Source organism: Vicia villosa, linkage group LG1, assembly GCF_029867415.1.
Source record: "Vicia villosa cultivar HV-30 ecotype Madison, WI linkage group LG1, Vvil1.0, whole genome shotgun sequence".
NCBI classification, from domain to species: domain Eukaryota; kingdom Viridiplantae; phylum Streptophyta; class Magnoliopsida; order Fabales; family Fabaceae; genus Vicia; species Vicia villosa.
In genome coordinates, this window is record NC_081180.1 from 16,568,960 (window position 1) to 16,586,416 (window position 17,457).

Sequence of the window (17,457 nt, forward strand, 5' to 3'; positions counted from 1 at the left end):
AATTAGTGGTTGTTTCATGCTGAGTTCCTTAACCTAATCCTTAATTCCTGGTTGGCTTCTTCTAATAAGGGTTGAAAGGCTTTTGCCATTATGGGTAAGCTTTGTTCCCTTAAAGCTACTCTTAAAGGTTGGAACAGGCGTGTATTTGGAGACTCAGATTCTCATATTGAGTCTCTCAGGGTAGTTGTAGGCATTTTAGATTTGTTGGCTGACCATAATTCCCTTATTCGTGGCGGAGGTAGATACCAGATCTAAAGCCATTGTTGATCTTTGGTCTCTACTTAGGTTGAAGGATTCTGAATTGTTCCAAAGAGTTAAGGCTAGATGGATTAAGATTGGGGATGCTAACTCGAGTTTCTTTCATGCTTCAATCAAAGTAGGAACATAAGAAATTATATTCTAGCCCTTTAGAAAGGCGAGGACTAGATTGAAAGAGTGGTTGAGATTGAACATGAAGTCTTTTCTTATTTCTCTAAGAGATTTAAAGAATCAGATGTTGCTTTCTCGAGATTAGATGGAGTGGCCTTCATGTCTCTATCTGAGGAGGATAATTTGTCCTTGACATCCTCCTTCCTCCTTGAGGAGCTAGATGAGGTGGTGTTTGGGTGTAATGGGAATAAAAGTATGAGGCCTAATGGTTTTAATTTTTCTTTTTTAAAAAAGTTCTGGAATATTTTGAGGAAAGATGTGTGGATCATGTTTAACGAGTTTCACCGCTTTGCATCTCTTCCCCGTAGTTTTTCCTCTTTTTTTTTGTGACTCTTATTTCCAGGGTTAAGAACCCTGCTTCTTTTGGTGAATTTTGGCCTATCTCCTTGGTTGGATTCCTTTATAAGTTAGTATCAAAAAATTTTCCTAAGAGGTGGGAAATGGTGATGGATAAGTTGATTAGTCCTAACTAGTCAGCCTTCTTAAAAGGGAAAATGTTGGTTGACATCGTCGTAGTTGTTAATGTGATGATTTACTTGGCTAAGTGGACCAAGAAGACTTGCATCCTCTTTAAAGTTAATTTTGAGAAAGTGTATGATTTAATTAGCTTGAGCTTCTCGAATTATATGATTATTAGATTTGGCTTTAATGATAAGTGGAAATCCTGAATCAAATCTTGCGTCTTTTTTAGTAATTTAGATGTGTTGGTCAATGGCTCCCTAACTCCATAAATCAAGATTCAAAATGGGTTGAAGCAGGGAGACATTGTAGCCGCTTTCCTCTTCCTCATTGTGGCAGAAGGCCTGAGTGGGTTTATTCAGGGGGCTTATGAGCTTAGTCTTTTTTTAATTTTTAAATTTGACCCATTGATAAATTAAAGTTTAGTGATTCAAAAAGTATTTTATATCGTCTCAACAGGGATTGATGTGATACTACTATCGTTGTATGGTTACTACAATTTTAAGTTAAGTTTCATAAGGATTGTTGTTGAAAAAGATATCGTTTGCATTGCACAAGTAAAAACGGTAAAAAATTTAGGTTTTAAACGGTTAAAGAGACATGCAAGATTATGGTTCATTAACCTATTTCATATGTATTCTAATAATATAGCATGTGAACTTATTCATAATCAATATAATCATGTATCACTCGTTAACACCGTTTATGTCTAAATCGGAGTTGCGAGATTTATCGTATTGTTTAATGGAAGATGTCTCTACTCATCAAAGAACACAATAATCATTAAGATTTGATACTTATAAATATTAAATTCAAATCTATGTCTAGAGTTTAGCTTTTAATAGATGATAACTTAGGTTAAGACTTAAAAAATACATGTCAATAATGATTCAAACCAAAGATATAGAATACATGCAAAGATACATCTATATTGATCTTAACTTGTTCACATACAAAAGATTAAAATAAATACATATTATTTTAGCTAACTACCTCTAATCTTGACACCCATAGTTTAGCTACACATCGTGATCTTAACCGATTCAATGATTTTTATACTTTGTTCTTTCTTACAAAATGTTTCTAGGTTAGAAAATATGAGCAAAATATGGATTGTCCTCAAAATATCTAACATGGACAGTTCTATACACTATCTGCCCAAACAAATTCACCTAGCGCCAAAAGTTTTGCCTGGAGAATTTCCCCTTTATGTTGGTTCAAAATATCTACATTTTCCCGGCGAGCATAAGCTTCGTCTGGCAAATTCCTCGCTCCAAGTGTGCTTGTCGAAATTTCCCTAATTTTCAAGGCAGTAACTACTGGAATTTCTCCTTTTCAGCTTGCCCTAACCTCGCCTCATGCTCGCCCAGCAAGCTCGCTTCTCCTTCGCCTCCAGGTTGTCGAGCGAAATTTCCCAGACTTCACATTTTTGCTTTGCTTCTTTTCTTCTTCACAAGAACATGCTTTTATGACCTATTTGTTCCTATTATGCTGCAAATCTAACAAATACATCCCACATACCATAATTATCTACATTTAAGCTAAAATCAAGTAAACATGGTGTTTACCGTGATTTCTGGTAAACAACCGCTAGTCTTCTAAATTACTAAATGTATTTTGGTAACTTGTAGGATCGACTAGATTGATCCTATAACATGTGTCTGAAAGTTTCTATTTTAATGACTGAATTCATATTTTAAAGGCATATTTCGAATGTGTAATTAATATAAAGGCAATACAGTATGTAAAGATGAAAAATACTTAAAAGGCTTCGATGATAAATGTAAAAGACATGACTCGAAAAAGAAATGTATGTAAATGACTTGAATTTGTAAAACTGAGAGTAATATAAAAGTACAAATGATGTTACACGTACATTCTCAATGAAACTCTTTCTCTTTCACTTGGTACTTGAGCGATTTTTGAGTGATTTGTACAAAATGAACACCCTTGAATCCTACCACTAAGATTCCTATTTATACTAATTCGACCCTAACGGTCATACTCTAAGGAAATGTCACGTTGCCCTTTTGAATGTACTTTGATTCCCTTATGCTTCCACGTGTCTTTCTGACTGAATAAATCATTTTGAAATTCGAAACATTTTCGCTCAAAGTTTTGATATGCAAAACAATGTGACTTTGCCAATCGTATCTTCAAAATATCTCGAAATAACCTAAGTCTTTTATTCTTTCGACTTCAAAGATATTACAAATCATGCCTTACTTCGACTTATAGAAAATCTTCAACATAAAGAATCTTAAAAATAACCTTACAAAGCTATTCTCCCTTCGAAGCATAAAGCTCTTAGAACATCTTGTGTCTATTTGCCGAAATCTCTAGCTAACACATGGAAACTTCAATCTTCAAAAGAATTGAAAAGAGTTTAAAAGTATAGATGAATTAAAGATAAATGAAAGTAAAAAACAATAGACATGATCTATCTTTATTAACACAAATCGCCTTATGGTGTCTACATCTAGGACTATAGATTAATTGTAGTTTCCTTTATTTTTGTTTCCTGCATTGATTGGTTTATAATGTTACAAGTCGTATATTTAATACTAGGATTCAATTTATCTAAAATCCTAATCTTCTGTTTCCCTCAATAAAAAATGTTATCTCTACCCATAGATATCTCAATAATATAAGTGTTATTGTTACATGTAAATTTCTCTTTTTGGAGAAAGAGGTTAGAGAAACTTCCTAGGAATCATATCAATAGAGGAGGAGAACCTACTACCTGCTCTAGAATTCTATTCTTTGTGTTTATCCAGAAGACATACTATGTAAACATGCTTAATAAGTTCAACGAATGAGGCTTTTGGCACACAGTTAGTTTTCTAAAGAAAAATAGTTTGGGGTTGGCTTTAATTAAGGGTGTGTTTAGATTGACGGTGGACAAAATTAATTTTAGTAGAATTAAGCTTGGTAGAATTGATTTTTATAAAATTGAGTTTAGCATAACTCATTTATATTTGGATACATTTATGTAAAATGAATTGAACAATAAATTTTAATATAAAAATCATTCACAATCAATTCTGAAGACAAAAACTATAAATTTTAGCTTTAAGTAAAATCAATTCTAAAGACAGAATCAATTATATTTTTGATTAACCAAACACCTCAAAAATAAATTTTACACATTTAAAATTAAGGACAATGCTATCCAGTGTCCCGGGGGCACTGGTTAAGGGACATTAAATACTTTATAGGTCCATTAATATTTTCCTTTTTAGAATACATAGATTATTAATAGGGATAATTAATATTAAAACGTTGCAATTTGAAAACAAGGTCATTAATAACACTTTTCATTTCGTTAAAACTACAGCAACTACAACTTTTCATTCTGCCATTCTACTATTCATAGCCTTGCTTCTAATTGTCGAAGTATTATTTCAAAACTACATGTACGTGATTTTAATCTATAATATTTCAATTTTTATTTTGTTATATAATTTCTTGCTATAGTTATTTCTTTGACTAGAATATAATTTTATTTTTAGAATTATGTTTTTTTTTTGTATTACTCTTCAACATTAACAATAGAATTTTATAATTTATTTTTATAGTATTATTTTTATTTGTAGATAAAAAACAATGGATATTGTTATTAGAAGAAATTTTAATTTGAATGAGAGTCCAACTGGTGATATTTCTTTAGAAAATGGTTATTCAGAAATAGTTGCTGATCATTTTGATCATAATATCATGGAGAAAGACATGTTAGAAGTTGAAAAAATTAGAACTTTTGAGAGTCAAAATCCTATATTTTCAAGTCCGAATATTGTTATAAATAATTTTTTAGAAGAAGTTGATGAGGATGAAGTCTGTGATGAGACAAATATGGTTCCTTTTATTGGTCAAATATTTCTTACTGAAGAAGAAGCATTTGCTTTTTACAAGAGATATGCATATCATCACGGGTTCTCAATTCGAAAAGGTCGGTTCATAAAACAAAAGGATGGAATTATTAGTGGGCGTGATTTTTTTTGTCATCGTGAAGGTAGAGTTTCCTCGAAAGACATAGAACCATCAAAAGAACAGAGAAAAAGAGAATCAGCAAAGTGTGAATGTAAAGCTCATTTACGAATTAAACTACAAAAATCTCAAGATATATTTCCAAGTGAGTGGCAAGCTACAACATTTGTTGTTGAACACAATCATGGTTTACTAACTCAATCAGAGGTGCGTTTTTTACCTTCTTATCGAACTATCTCTGAAAATGATTACGATCGCATTTTCTTATTAAAAGAAGGTGGGCTTTCTGTTAGACAAATAATGCGTATCTTAGAGTTAGAGAAAAATGTGAAGCATGAATATCTTCCATTTATTGAAAAGGACGTTCGCAATCTTTTTTTGAAAGCCAATAAAAAAGTTGAAGGAAGTGATGTTGTGGATCTTCTAAATTATTGTGAGAATGCAAAAAAGAGTTGCTCAAAGTTTCAATATTCTTATACACTTGATGAAGAAAAAAGGCTAGAACATATTTTTTGGTCCTCTGCTTCTTGCTTTGATTGGTACAAAAAATATGGTGATGTTGTTGTATTTGATACTACATACAAGGTAAATTCTTATGAAATGCCGTTTGGAATTTTTGTGGGTATGAATAACCATGGAAAGACTATACTTTTTGGATGCGCACTTTTACGGAATGAAACAATGTCTGCATTTCGTTGGTTAATGAAGGTAATTATTTATTGAAGATTATTAATTTGATTATTTAATCCCTTTTATTTAATTTGTTTATTTGATCCTTTTTTATAGACTTTTATAAATTTGATGAAGAAGTCACCGAGGACTATATTAACCGACCAAGATCCATGGGTGAAAGAAGCAATCTCGAAAGAAATGTCATCAACAAAGCATAGTTTCTGTATATGGCACACAACTTTCAAGTTTAGTTCTTGGTTTAATGCTATTCTTCGAGACAAATATGCAAAATGGTGTTCTGATTTTTATGTATTGTATAAATTGGAGACATGTGAAGAATTTGAGTATCAATGGCCAAAAGTTGTTTCTAAGTATAACTTGCAGACAAATAAACATGTGAAAAGATTGTATGAGATTAGAAAGTATTGGGCACTCACTTATCTTCGTGAATATTTCTTTGGTGGAATGACAACCACTGGAAGATCAGAGAGTATTAACTCATTCATTAAGAGATTCATCAATTCCCACACAAGTTTAACTGACTTTGCAAAGCAGGTATGAGATATTTTTAACTATATTAATACTAATTGTTTCTGAATTATTGTATAAAAAAATTATAAATTATTTTCAGGTTGATATAGCAATTGATGATATTAAGCAAAAAGAAGAGCTTGATATAATGTTAGAAAAGTGCAAAGGGTCAAATATGAAGTTGATGTCACCATTACAAGAGCAAGCTCAAAGTGTTCTCACACGTTTTTCTTTTCAGAAGTTTCAAGATGAGTTTGAAAGATCCATCCAATACTCAATTCTTCATGAGAATGGTAATGTGTTAGTGTTGCAATACTATAAAGATGATAATAGTAAGAAACATCAAGTCTTTTGGGATGGTAAAATAGCTATATGTAGTTGCAAACTATTTGAATTTTGGGGGATATTGTGTCGCCACTTTCTTAGTGTTTTTCTTCATAAAGATTGTCATAGAATCCCTAATGACTACTTGTTGTCACGATGGCGGCTTCAAGAATCACATGCAGATGATGAAGTAGTTGATTATCAAATAATGGATTGCAATAATGAAGCTGGTTCACAACAACTTATTCATTGTCCCCCAATTTCCAAAACAAAAGGTCGTCCTAAACGAAGACGAATTAAAGGTGGAAAAGAGTTATCTCATAACATGAATGCTTGTGGATTATGCAAAGGCGAAGGACATAACATTGTTACATGTCCCCTAAAAGAAAAAAAGAAGACAAACAAAAAAAAAGAAAAATTGTGAAGATGCCAATTTAAATCCAATTCTTCTTTCAAAAGTTTAGGTACAAATATATTATTAAATTTATTACATTAAATTTCTAATTAAAATGATTTTTTGCTTACATTTTTTTCTTCTTTTAACAGGAATATGCTCATGAAGTTGATGAACAAGTATAATGGAGACTCAATCATATGTTTAAGGTTTTTTTCTTCATACTTTGGATTTTATCAAAATATTTAAATTTTTATATTAATACTTAAATTAAATATGAATTTTTATTTGAGTTTTTTTAATTGTTATTTTATTTTTATGCTATATTTTATTTTTTAATTTTTAAAGTTTATTTTGTTTGAAAAACGTGTAGCTTGACACTTTAAATAATGGATATAGTAAAATAATGGATATAGTAAAAGAGACAAAGAGTAAATAAATAAATTTATTCCTATGATTTAATAGTGTATTTAATTATGGATACTTAGTTAATTTAAGATTTAATTATTTTTTTTTTTTAAAATAAGTAGAATAAATAACTATTTAATGTTCCTTATCGAGTGCCTCGGGGGTACTGGTTAGCAGCACCCTAAAAATAATTATGAATCTTTCAAAAGTGAGTCCAAAACATGCTATAATTCATTTCCAACTTGCTAAGAACTCTCAACCTAGTGCAGCAACAATAGTTTGCTATTTGTTTTGTGGAGTATATGGTGGCCAAGGAGTGATAATGTATGGAACAATTGTAAAAACTAATTAATTCAAATAACTATAACTTTTTTGTAAAAAAAAATATAATTATAACTTTTTGTTTAGGATTACTTCATCAATTAGTTTTATCAAGATACAGATGAACCTTGTTACAATGGTATCAAAATCTTATGCTAGTTCTCAAATTTTTAAATCTAAATCTAACTTGTATTACTCATATTATTCATAAAAAAATGAAACGAGTTGTTATTATCGAAATTAAAAAAGAAATTGTTAAAAAATAATTTGTTTTTTAAATTAATAATTTTACTAACGGATTCTACCACTTTGGATCATCTCCTTCATTTTTCTCTCATTTTCTCTCCATCCTCTCTATCTCTCTCTTAATTTCATTCTCTCTCTTAATTAAATATTATTTTTTAATGATGAGTGAGAGTGAAATTAAGAGAGAAATAGAGAAGATGGAGAGGGAATGAGAGAAAAATAAAGGAGAGGATCAAGTCCCGGATTCTACCTAAGATCATGTTATTGTTTTTTTTTTTTCCTCCCAAAATTTCTTTTTCTCAAACTCTTTCTACTTTCTAGTGCCCCACACATTAGAAACAAGATTACATTCTTGTGGTGGTGAGTGATTGGGCACAAAAAATATTTCATTAAAATCATAAAGCTACTTTGTTCCATCCGATTGAGAGCATGTGCACACATAAACATGCAATTTTGAGTTATCAATTGTCACGCCCTACATTGAAACACATGAACTATTTTTCTTGGTCCAAACACTCTCTACATGGGAATAGTCCTAAAACAGTAACTGCATCCCTTTCTCACTTTCACATCCTACCTAAAACAAAACTAACAAATTGAAAAATCATATATTTATTTATTAATTAATTTAAAATATAACCATAATACAGACAGAACCAAAATCAAAATGAAAAATAAAATAAAATAAAATCCTCAAAGAGGTCTGTGTCGTTTGTGACTTAGGTTTCCTTCTGATTTTGCAGCACCGCTTGAATCTCCTTCGGAAGAAACATCAATGGATTTGGTGAAGGAAGATGAAAGATCAGCATAAAGATCAACAACTCTTCTAATGTTGTTGTTGAGTTCCTTAATAAGACCAACATTCCTGCTGAGGTTGTCTGGCACCCTAGACTCGTGATTCTGGTTTATCTCGTTGATGAGTACTCGATTCTGATCCAGAATGTTCTGGACTTGAACAAAGCTCTTTTGAAATGTTTGTAAGATTTTGCCTTCAGTTTGGGTTCCATTGACATGGCTTGAATATGTATCACCCTCCATTTTTCTTTTCCAGTCCTGAGAAAAAAATATGAAAAAATAGGAAAAAAATAATAAATTATTCACAATTATTTTCTTCTATATGTACCTGCTTGCATTAATCAAAGAAATAGACAAAACACAAGAGATTTAGAATTGTTTACTTTCAGGCATTGAAAATAGATGAGACAAGCTCTGAGGGATAAAATCATGACCAACATGAGTTTCTTTTTCAGAGAAATCAGATTATGAGCATGAATCATGATTGTTTTGTCATTTTTATTTTAATTGATTAAGTTATACTGTGAGACACTTTATAAAGTGGTACACCATGGACACTACTTGAAAAATGTTATAGTCACCAACAATAATCAAAAGAGATTAATTGTTATGGATTGACTATAAAAAAGTTTATAGTCAATTGTATCACAATTATTCAAAAAATAATTTAATGTATAATTCAAATATTTACAAGAATCTAAAATTTAAAATAATTTTAAAAAGACTAAAATTTTATTTTGATAGTCAAAGTCAACTAATTTTTCAAAATATGTTGATAAATTTAATTTTATATAAAAAATGAAATTAATAAATTATACAAAATTATAAAAAAATTAAAAAGAAAAAATAATAAATAGTTAAAGTATAATAGGAAAAATTAAATAAATGTTTAGCATTAAATATTAAAAAATATTACAATTTTTTTAATAAAATGATTTATATGTAAGAGAAAAAAAAGTATATTTTTAATGATGAGATTGGAAAAAGCAGATCTCATTTCCATAAAAAGAACCTTTTTTTATTGTACTCATCGAATACCTACCTAAAGCACAGAGTTCAAAAGAAGAATCTAAAAAAATTAAAATAAAATAAAAACAAAATAAAAAATTGTAATTATTATACATACAAGATGAGGGTGAGAAGTTACTATTGCAGAGACAATAATATCATTAACCTTTTTTCGGCAAAATTACGAAAAAAACAAAAATAAGAGAAGTAAGTAGTAACAGTCCAAATTGTCCAAATCCCGCAAACAACGCAACATTGAACAACACCAAAAACATATTTAATAATGTTTTTGTTGGATTACTTTAAATTCATAAAAATCTGAAATAAATCATACTAATAATAATAATATGAAACAATTTAAAATGTTAAAAATAAAACTGTAGTTGTAGAATTAGAATTTCCATCAGCATAAAATTCCATGAAGTAAAAAACAGAAACTGGTCAAAGAAAAACAGAAGAACCGATAAAGCTGGTGAAACCAATGACTGTGAAACTGAGATAAAGAACTGAATCATGAACAAAGGAAAGAAAGAAATAATAGAGAAAAAATTCATATTTTATTGAATAATTATTGATGATAATTGAGTGTTAACTAATAGAAGTTATTGTATGAATGAGAAATCGTACCTTGAAAATCTGAAATATTTATATGAGAAGAGGGAGAGATTGAAGAGGAAGGGTGGGAGGGATTTGGGAGATATAAAGATCGGCGATTTAGTCGAATCTGTTTGAGAAAAAGATCTGTACTGTGAATTCAGAGAGAGAGAGAATATGTAGATTTGACAGTCCCCCTAAGACTTTATTTTTTTATGTTAGTTAGTCACTGAATTTAGGATATATTTCATTAAATTAAGAAAAGGAAAAGAAGAATTGATTATGACAATATAGTAATGTTAAATTTATTATTCTATGCATTATACAATGAACATAGACTAATTAAGTAAATGTGAGAAAGATATAAAATATGAGAATTTGAAATAGGAGGATTAATTACATATAAATATAATAAAATAGAGAAATAATAATTATGTCAAATTATTATTATTAATTATTTTGAATAATTAGATAAAGTTGTCTTTATCTCAATTTTAAATTTTTTTAAATGGTAAATAAATAAAGGAGAAAATTTACCTACAATTCATTAGGTGTGATTTATGTTATCTGCTAATAAAAATATGACGAGTATACTTTGAGAAAATTGCATATGTATAACATAAAATTATATACTTCATATTTTCATTGAAAAATAGTATAAACCACACTTAAAAAATTGTATATAAGTTTTCTCCACCGGTACGATATTTAATATGTTGAATTACAAATAGCGTTATAAAGAGGGTTATATTCTTTTTGACCATAATATGTTGAATAGTATGAACTTAGCATGAAAGAGAAAGAGAAATCAACAGCAATGGAAAGCCACCGTCGAAAGAAATGTCAATTAGTGATCGGAAGATTGAAAGAGAAATCAACAGCAATGGAAGGCCACTGTCGAACAACAGATGAATTCGAGTACGATCGTTTACATTTTAGATAGATTGTTTGTGGTTTAGAGAAAAAATATAAGTTTGTATGTAGTTCGGTGGTTAATCGAAAATGCATGTATGATATTTGTGCAGATTCAATATCCTCACCATGTTCAGCGTTATTGATAAGAGTAAGATGAAAGACTCATGATAATTAAGGCGAAGAGTGGCGCAACGCGTAAGAAGTCGTCTAAGAATGAGGTCATGGTCGTGACACACAATCTGAAATCAAGAGATGTTTTTGAAGACTCAGATGGAAACACTTATGTTAACAAAGAGAAAGTTTCATCCTCTACTGGATCTTCAAAAAAAAACAAAGACAAACTGTGTGCTCGTAAAAGGTATATTATAGACTGACTATTAAAATGATTTGGGTAATCATCATACTACTATATTGGGCAGTCACAACTATGAAGCACATGGTTATAAATCCTCGGCGTCTACACCTATCGTGGATCGCAAGCGTACCACTAAGAACTTTGCGGCAACTTATAGGAAAGCCACAAAGTATAAAATTGGGACGACTATGGGCACAACCTCGGCTCCCCCGAAAAACAATAGAAAGGATGTGGGTAAGAGAAATATAAATGATGGGAAATTACAAAATATTCGGAAGACGCTTTTCAATCAAGATAAGGAACCCTGCGACAATGAACCCTGCAATGATGACTTTTACATCAACTATCATTTAGGTGATTTTGTTAGATATGAAGGTGTTCATGCTCCTACTACAATTCCTGACGTAAGTATTAATTATTTATTTTCAATAAATTCTAATTCTACATGATACTATATAATTTCTCGTTACAACATTTTTTGTTTCATGTGTATTTAATAACAGTGGATGCCAATCACATTTAGACCACCTCAATGCACCCATCTAAATGACATTTGTTCTCACACAACCGCATACATCTTTATGTGCGACGAAGAAGAACTTAATGGGTATTTATTTTTAATACACATGCTAAAACCTAATAGTAAGTTTATTTTTCACTGTTATTTTGATGATTATATCTGTTTTCTCTGTAGTGAGGAGGTTTTGGTCAAAACAACTTCAAGTGTATACGAAAATAGGAAAGCTCTGAATACGCTGATGCCAGGATGCCCTATGGACCAGGAGGTTGTTGTTAATATGATTACGAGTATAATTTATCCCATTAATGTATAATTTTGTTAATATCATCTTCATTTGACTATACATATTATCAATCTTGTTGTTGCATGACAAAATTGGTTCATAAATAATACGGTAAAAAATAAGTCCTCTTGGTATCTGCCTACTGAGTTTGCGATGAGTACTACTACTAATAGTAATGTCAAATGTACATTCCTTCAGAATAAATTATTGAATTAAGATACATTTATTCTAATTGCAGCAATATGCCCTGAGCGGACATCATCTTGCTGAATATGTGAGGAATATATACCAACCTTCCATATTGAGACCAAAACAATGGATTGGCAAGGTGAGTTGTGTGTCACTACATTGCGAAAACAGTTGGCACATAAAAAATCTTACTACAACTTAATATAACGTTTTTGCAGATTTTTATTCCCATAAACAACGATGGAGTGCACTTGTTTCTAATTTTAGTTGACTTTGAGGGGAAAAAATTGGGTTGTTTGGACTCATGGGATTGTCTTGAAAGACATTATATCATACACAGAGTAATTAGAAAATTGGTATGCACGTGTATGTGTGAATTGGTTATTATACTGTCCAATCAATTTAGCTTTTTTTAAACTTTGGTTTGTACTATGTGGCAGGCCATATTTCTTGAGGAAATTCTGATGCATGAATCCTTTTATGTCAACCGACATGCTTTCAACAACTACTCGGATCGTAAGTACTCTCATACATTACTATTTTTTATTTGATTGATAGTATTACCTATTATGTGCCACTAATGCACTTACTGACTGAACACAGAAATGATTGTGGAGTTTGGGTCTGTAAATGGATGATTGAGTGTTGCTTACACTGGTGGTATTTAGATGATATGACTGTAAGTTGAATTCATGTAAAAATGATTAATTTAATAATTTCTCTTGTAATTATATTTTTAATTGTCCTAAATGTTCATACTTATATATAGGTTTTGACATCGACGAGAATGAAACTAGCACTATTTTTGGTACATTGCACCATCTACTCTCATCACCAATGTCATCAAGAAGTAACTAGACAAACCAGCTCCAAGAGTCCATGGTCAAGCTTATCTACAACCCCAATCTTCAACTTGTCAAAGGTAACTACCAAAATTGAAAATCATAATCATTACATTTGAAACCCATATAAAGAAAACAAAATCAGGCATAAACCATAATTCCCAAATTGAAATACCCATAAAACAAATTCAAGAATGAACCTTAATTCCAAAATTGAAATTAAATTTAACACCTCAAATTATACGTTATTCGAAATCAATAAACCTAATAACTAAATTCAAATAAATATAACAAACAATTTCGTATTCACCTTAGCAACTGTGTCTTCAATAAGAATGTCACTCTCAGATGATAATTGTGTTGTTATATTCGATGAGTGATTGAATCGGAAAACGCCATTAGAGAGGTTTGGACGAAGAATGCCATAGAATCGGAATATGAGGTTGCTATTAGAAAGGTTTTGACTATGATTGAAAATGATTTGGAGTGTGAGGTTGCTATTAGAGAGATTCATGTTGGGAGAACCTGTTAGGTTGGTGTGTGACGTGATCCGAAAATGGTGGTTTGATGATGGAAAAATGAAGTACAAAGAAGAACCAAGAAGAACTAATAAATTGATTCACTCTGTTTTTTAATTTTAAATTATATAATTTAATTTAAATAAATATTATTTTTAAATTTGTAAATTATTATTAATTTAATGAAGGACTGATATGCAATAAATAAAAATTTTAAATAAAAAGTTTCACATTTATAGACTATAATGGTGTGTTTGTTTTAGATGATTTTGTGAAGAGAGAGTTTAGTGAGAAAGAAGTATAAGAGAAATGATCTATTTCTCTTGTTTGGTTGAGAGATGAAATAGAGAAGAGAGATCAATTTTTGTGGGCCCATGCACTTTTTCATTTCTCTCCTGAGATGAGAAGAAAACAACTTTTAACTACTGAGTTCTTGTTTTCCCCAAGTACCCTTACCCTTATGTTCTTAGTTAAACTAGTACTATTTAATTTCATTAACATTTCACTCACAAATATTGCCTACAAGATACTACTTTACGTTGTATTATTATCAAAATGTTATTATCATAAATTATTTTAAAATAAAAATTAACAATTTTTATTTTAATTAAATTAAAAATATTTAATTAATTAACTCATTGAGTTTAATTGCAAAATTAAATTAATTTTGAAAAAAGTATTATTTAGTTTAGGGACATTATTGTACTTTTAAAAAAAATTACACTTCTCTATTCTCTATTCTCTATTTCTCCTTTCATTCTCTTATACCAATCACTATTTCAAATCTACTTCATTTCTTATTCTTTTCTCTCTTCTCACACCCTCTCTTATCTATTTCTCTCTTCACAACTTCTCTTCTAAACCAAACACCCTAAGTGTGATGCACTATATTGCTGATGTGGTATTGATTAAGTTATGACTTATTTCTTATTGGTTGGATTAATGACTTCAGCGATGAAGTTATTTTTAGTGACTCACCCAAGAAACTCCCTAAAATAAAAGAAGAAATATCGATAAGGAAGCAAGAGCTACTATTGAATCTGAGAGAGTTATTGTGTGGTGAACGCAGAGAACCACCAACAGAAACTAAGCATGAAGTCAATAATCGAGCATGTAGTTTTGTTCCAGATCAAAGAAAACGCTTCACAATCCGAGATTCAATCCTTCGTCGATCAAGTCAATTCCCTCATCTCTCTATCACAACCACTTCACCTCACCATGGGTCCATTAACCACCATCCAATCCTCTCCCCTTTCATCTCTCAGTTTCACTCACATACTCCATATCCGGTTCAGCTCCAAGGAAGATCTCCACGCCTATGCGGTTCACCCAACCCACGTATCAGTCGTCAATGATAACAGCTCTTTGGTTGTTGATAAGATGGCTCTCGATTGGGTCACGGAGGTTGACGGTGATGATTTGGTTTTACGACCGGAATCGGCTTTGAGAGTTGTGTTCTTCAAGCTGAAGGAGGGTTTGGGGGAAGAGGTTAGAGATGAGGTTTTGAAGGGTATAAATGGAATTGAACGTGGAAAGGTTGTTCAGTTTACGTGTGGTGAGAATTTTTCTGTTGGGAGATCTAAAGGGTTTTCTATTGGTTCTCTTGCGGTTTTTCCGGGGGTAAGCGAATTGAAGGAAGCTGATTCTGATGAGGAGTTTCGGAAGTATGACAAGATTAAGGAGAATCTGGATACTGTCTTGCTTCTTGATTATGTGGGACATGGACAAACAGCGTCTTAAGGTTTTTTTTTTATGGTTATGTTCTTTTTTGAGTTTCTTAGGTGAAGTAAAATTTCAATAATGGTTAATTAGGTACATATGTTTTGTTCTCTGTCACTTCAGATTCAAGTTGATGACTTAAGTTTTTCATTGTGCTCACCTTAACTGATTTTTATCTTTCCAATCTTATTAAGAGGTGGTTATGTATGTTGGATAAGATAAGGTTATCTTTTGGAACATGACCTAAAGTAATTATTATCAAAGTATAACAATATATTTATAAACTTGTCATTATGTGCAAATACACACACATGTCTAAATTAATCTCTTGAATGTATAGTTTGTGTGGCAAACATAATTTAATACTTATCTTAAACTAAGTATTCATTTCATTAGATTTTATTTTATTTTTTATCTTGGACGTCTGATTGGCAGTTTAAATCTATGACATACATTATGAATATGTTGGAGTACTTGTCATCTCACAAACAAGCTTCACATTTTATTTTTTTTTTAATTTTAGACGTTTTTCATAATTTTGGCCTTCTAAGATTCAATCATATTTTGATTGTGTTATCCATGCACAATGCTAAGACTATGTAGACTGCTACTTAAATTGTCGCTAGACATGGTAGGGAGAATCACGGTTCGATCCCTCGCAATTACGATGGAAAGGGAACTGGAATCACTTGATGCCAGAACTGACCCTCGAACCGGACTAAACCGGTGGTGATAAAAAAAAAATTGACACTCACATTTTAAGAATGACTTGTCTCAAAGTTTCATTTTCTTCTTGCACTATTTATATATACACCACCTATTTCACAACCCAACACAATAGATTGTTTTTTTATTTCCCCCTCCAATGTTTGATTTTGTAATAAGAATAATAAATAATAATTTACATGCTTCACCTGAGAACCTATGTCCACAACGTTTTTATGAAGAAATTTTTTATATTAATTTTGTTGGAAATGAACGTCTCTCCTGGTTTAAAAAAAGTTGATTCTCAAAATTGGTTTTGAGTCAAGGGTTGATTAAGAAGGTTCAGTGTGGTCTTTCGATTTCCTTTTAAGAAGACTCTTGATTAGGTACTATTCTCCTCAAGATTGTATTTTTGAGACTTTTCTCTATTTGGGATGGTATGTGAGGTATGGAGGTGTGTTAAGGGGTTGATGTCTTGGACCTTAGATGGAGAAGGTTGTTCTTAGTTCATGAAGAACAAATGGTCGGTGAGTTCTATTCGACTCTCCAAGAGGTCTATCTCAATGCGAAGAATGACAAGTGGGTTTGGAGATACACTAGCGAGGACTCTTTATCTGTATTGTCTGCTTATCATTTCAATCAAGAGTTGGTCCTATCTCTGAGGAGCTTGTAGAAAATGTTTTTCCAACTCTCCCCTTGATTTGGGAGAGTTGGGTCCCTTCCAAGGTGATGGTTTTTCCTAGAAACTTCAATGAGATAGGTTTTCGTCTAAGGAAAACTTATTCAAGCAAAATGTTATTATTGATCTGTAAGGGACCTTGTGTGCTTTTTATAAGAATTAATTTGAGTCTGCATCTCATTCGTTAGTGACATATATATTAGTTTCAAGTGTTTGTTATGAGATTTTTACTTGGTTAGGGGTTCAACCGGCTATTCCTATGGATTTTAGATTTATTTTTGAGTTTTTCCTTTCTCTAGGTCCCACAAAAAATTTAGGGGTATGTTTAAAATAATTTGACATGCGGCGATGTAGACTATCTGGTCTGTCCATAATGATAAGCTTTTTACTGTTTCGTCAACAAATGTGAAAAAGATGGAGATTAAAAGTAAAAGAAAAGGTTGGAGGGCCGCTTTGATGAAACAAGCTGTCACTGAAGCAATTTTTGGGATTTTGAGGTTTAGAAATGATAAGGTCTTTGGTAACAATGTAGATAACAATAGAGTTGGGGAGTTTATAATTGAC

The 17,457-nt window shown here is 31.0% G+C and overlaps 1 protein-coding gene and 1 pseudogene across 2 annotated transcripts; one reads left to right on the forward strand and one right to left on the reverse strand.

The window, feature by feature from the left end:
• The first annotated feature begins 4,494 nt into the window (after positions 1–4,494).
• On the forward strand, positions 4,495–6,866 carry LOC131653872 (protein FAR1-RELATED SEQUENCE 11-like; annotated as a pseudogene).
• Positions 6,867–8,367: 1,501 nt separating this feature from the next.
• LOC131601680 (protein ELF4-LIKE 4-like) lies at positions 8,368–10,378 on the reverse strand. Of its 2 annotated transcripts, none has more exons than XM_058873556.1 (2): positions 10,202–10,378; positions 8,368–8,824 (listed from the first exon to the last, which is right to left on the reverse strand). In XM_058873556.1, the coding sequence occupies exon 2, from the start codon at positions 8,807–8,809 to the stop codon at positions 8,465–8,467; it is 345 nt and encodes a 114-aa protein (XP_058729539.1). In that variant the 5' UTR covers positions 8,810–8,824; positions 10,202–10,378; the 3' UTR covers positions 8,368–8,464. The 2 variants fall into 2 exon arrangements, with proteins under 2 accessions (XP_058729539.1, XP_058729534.1); XM_058873551.1 differs by lacking the exon at positions 10,202–10,378 and adding an exon at positions 8,950–9,178.
• Between the last annotated feature and the right edge of the window lie 7,079 nt (positions 10,379–17,457).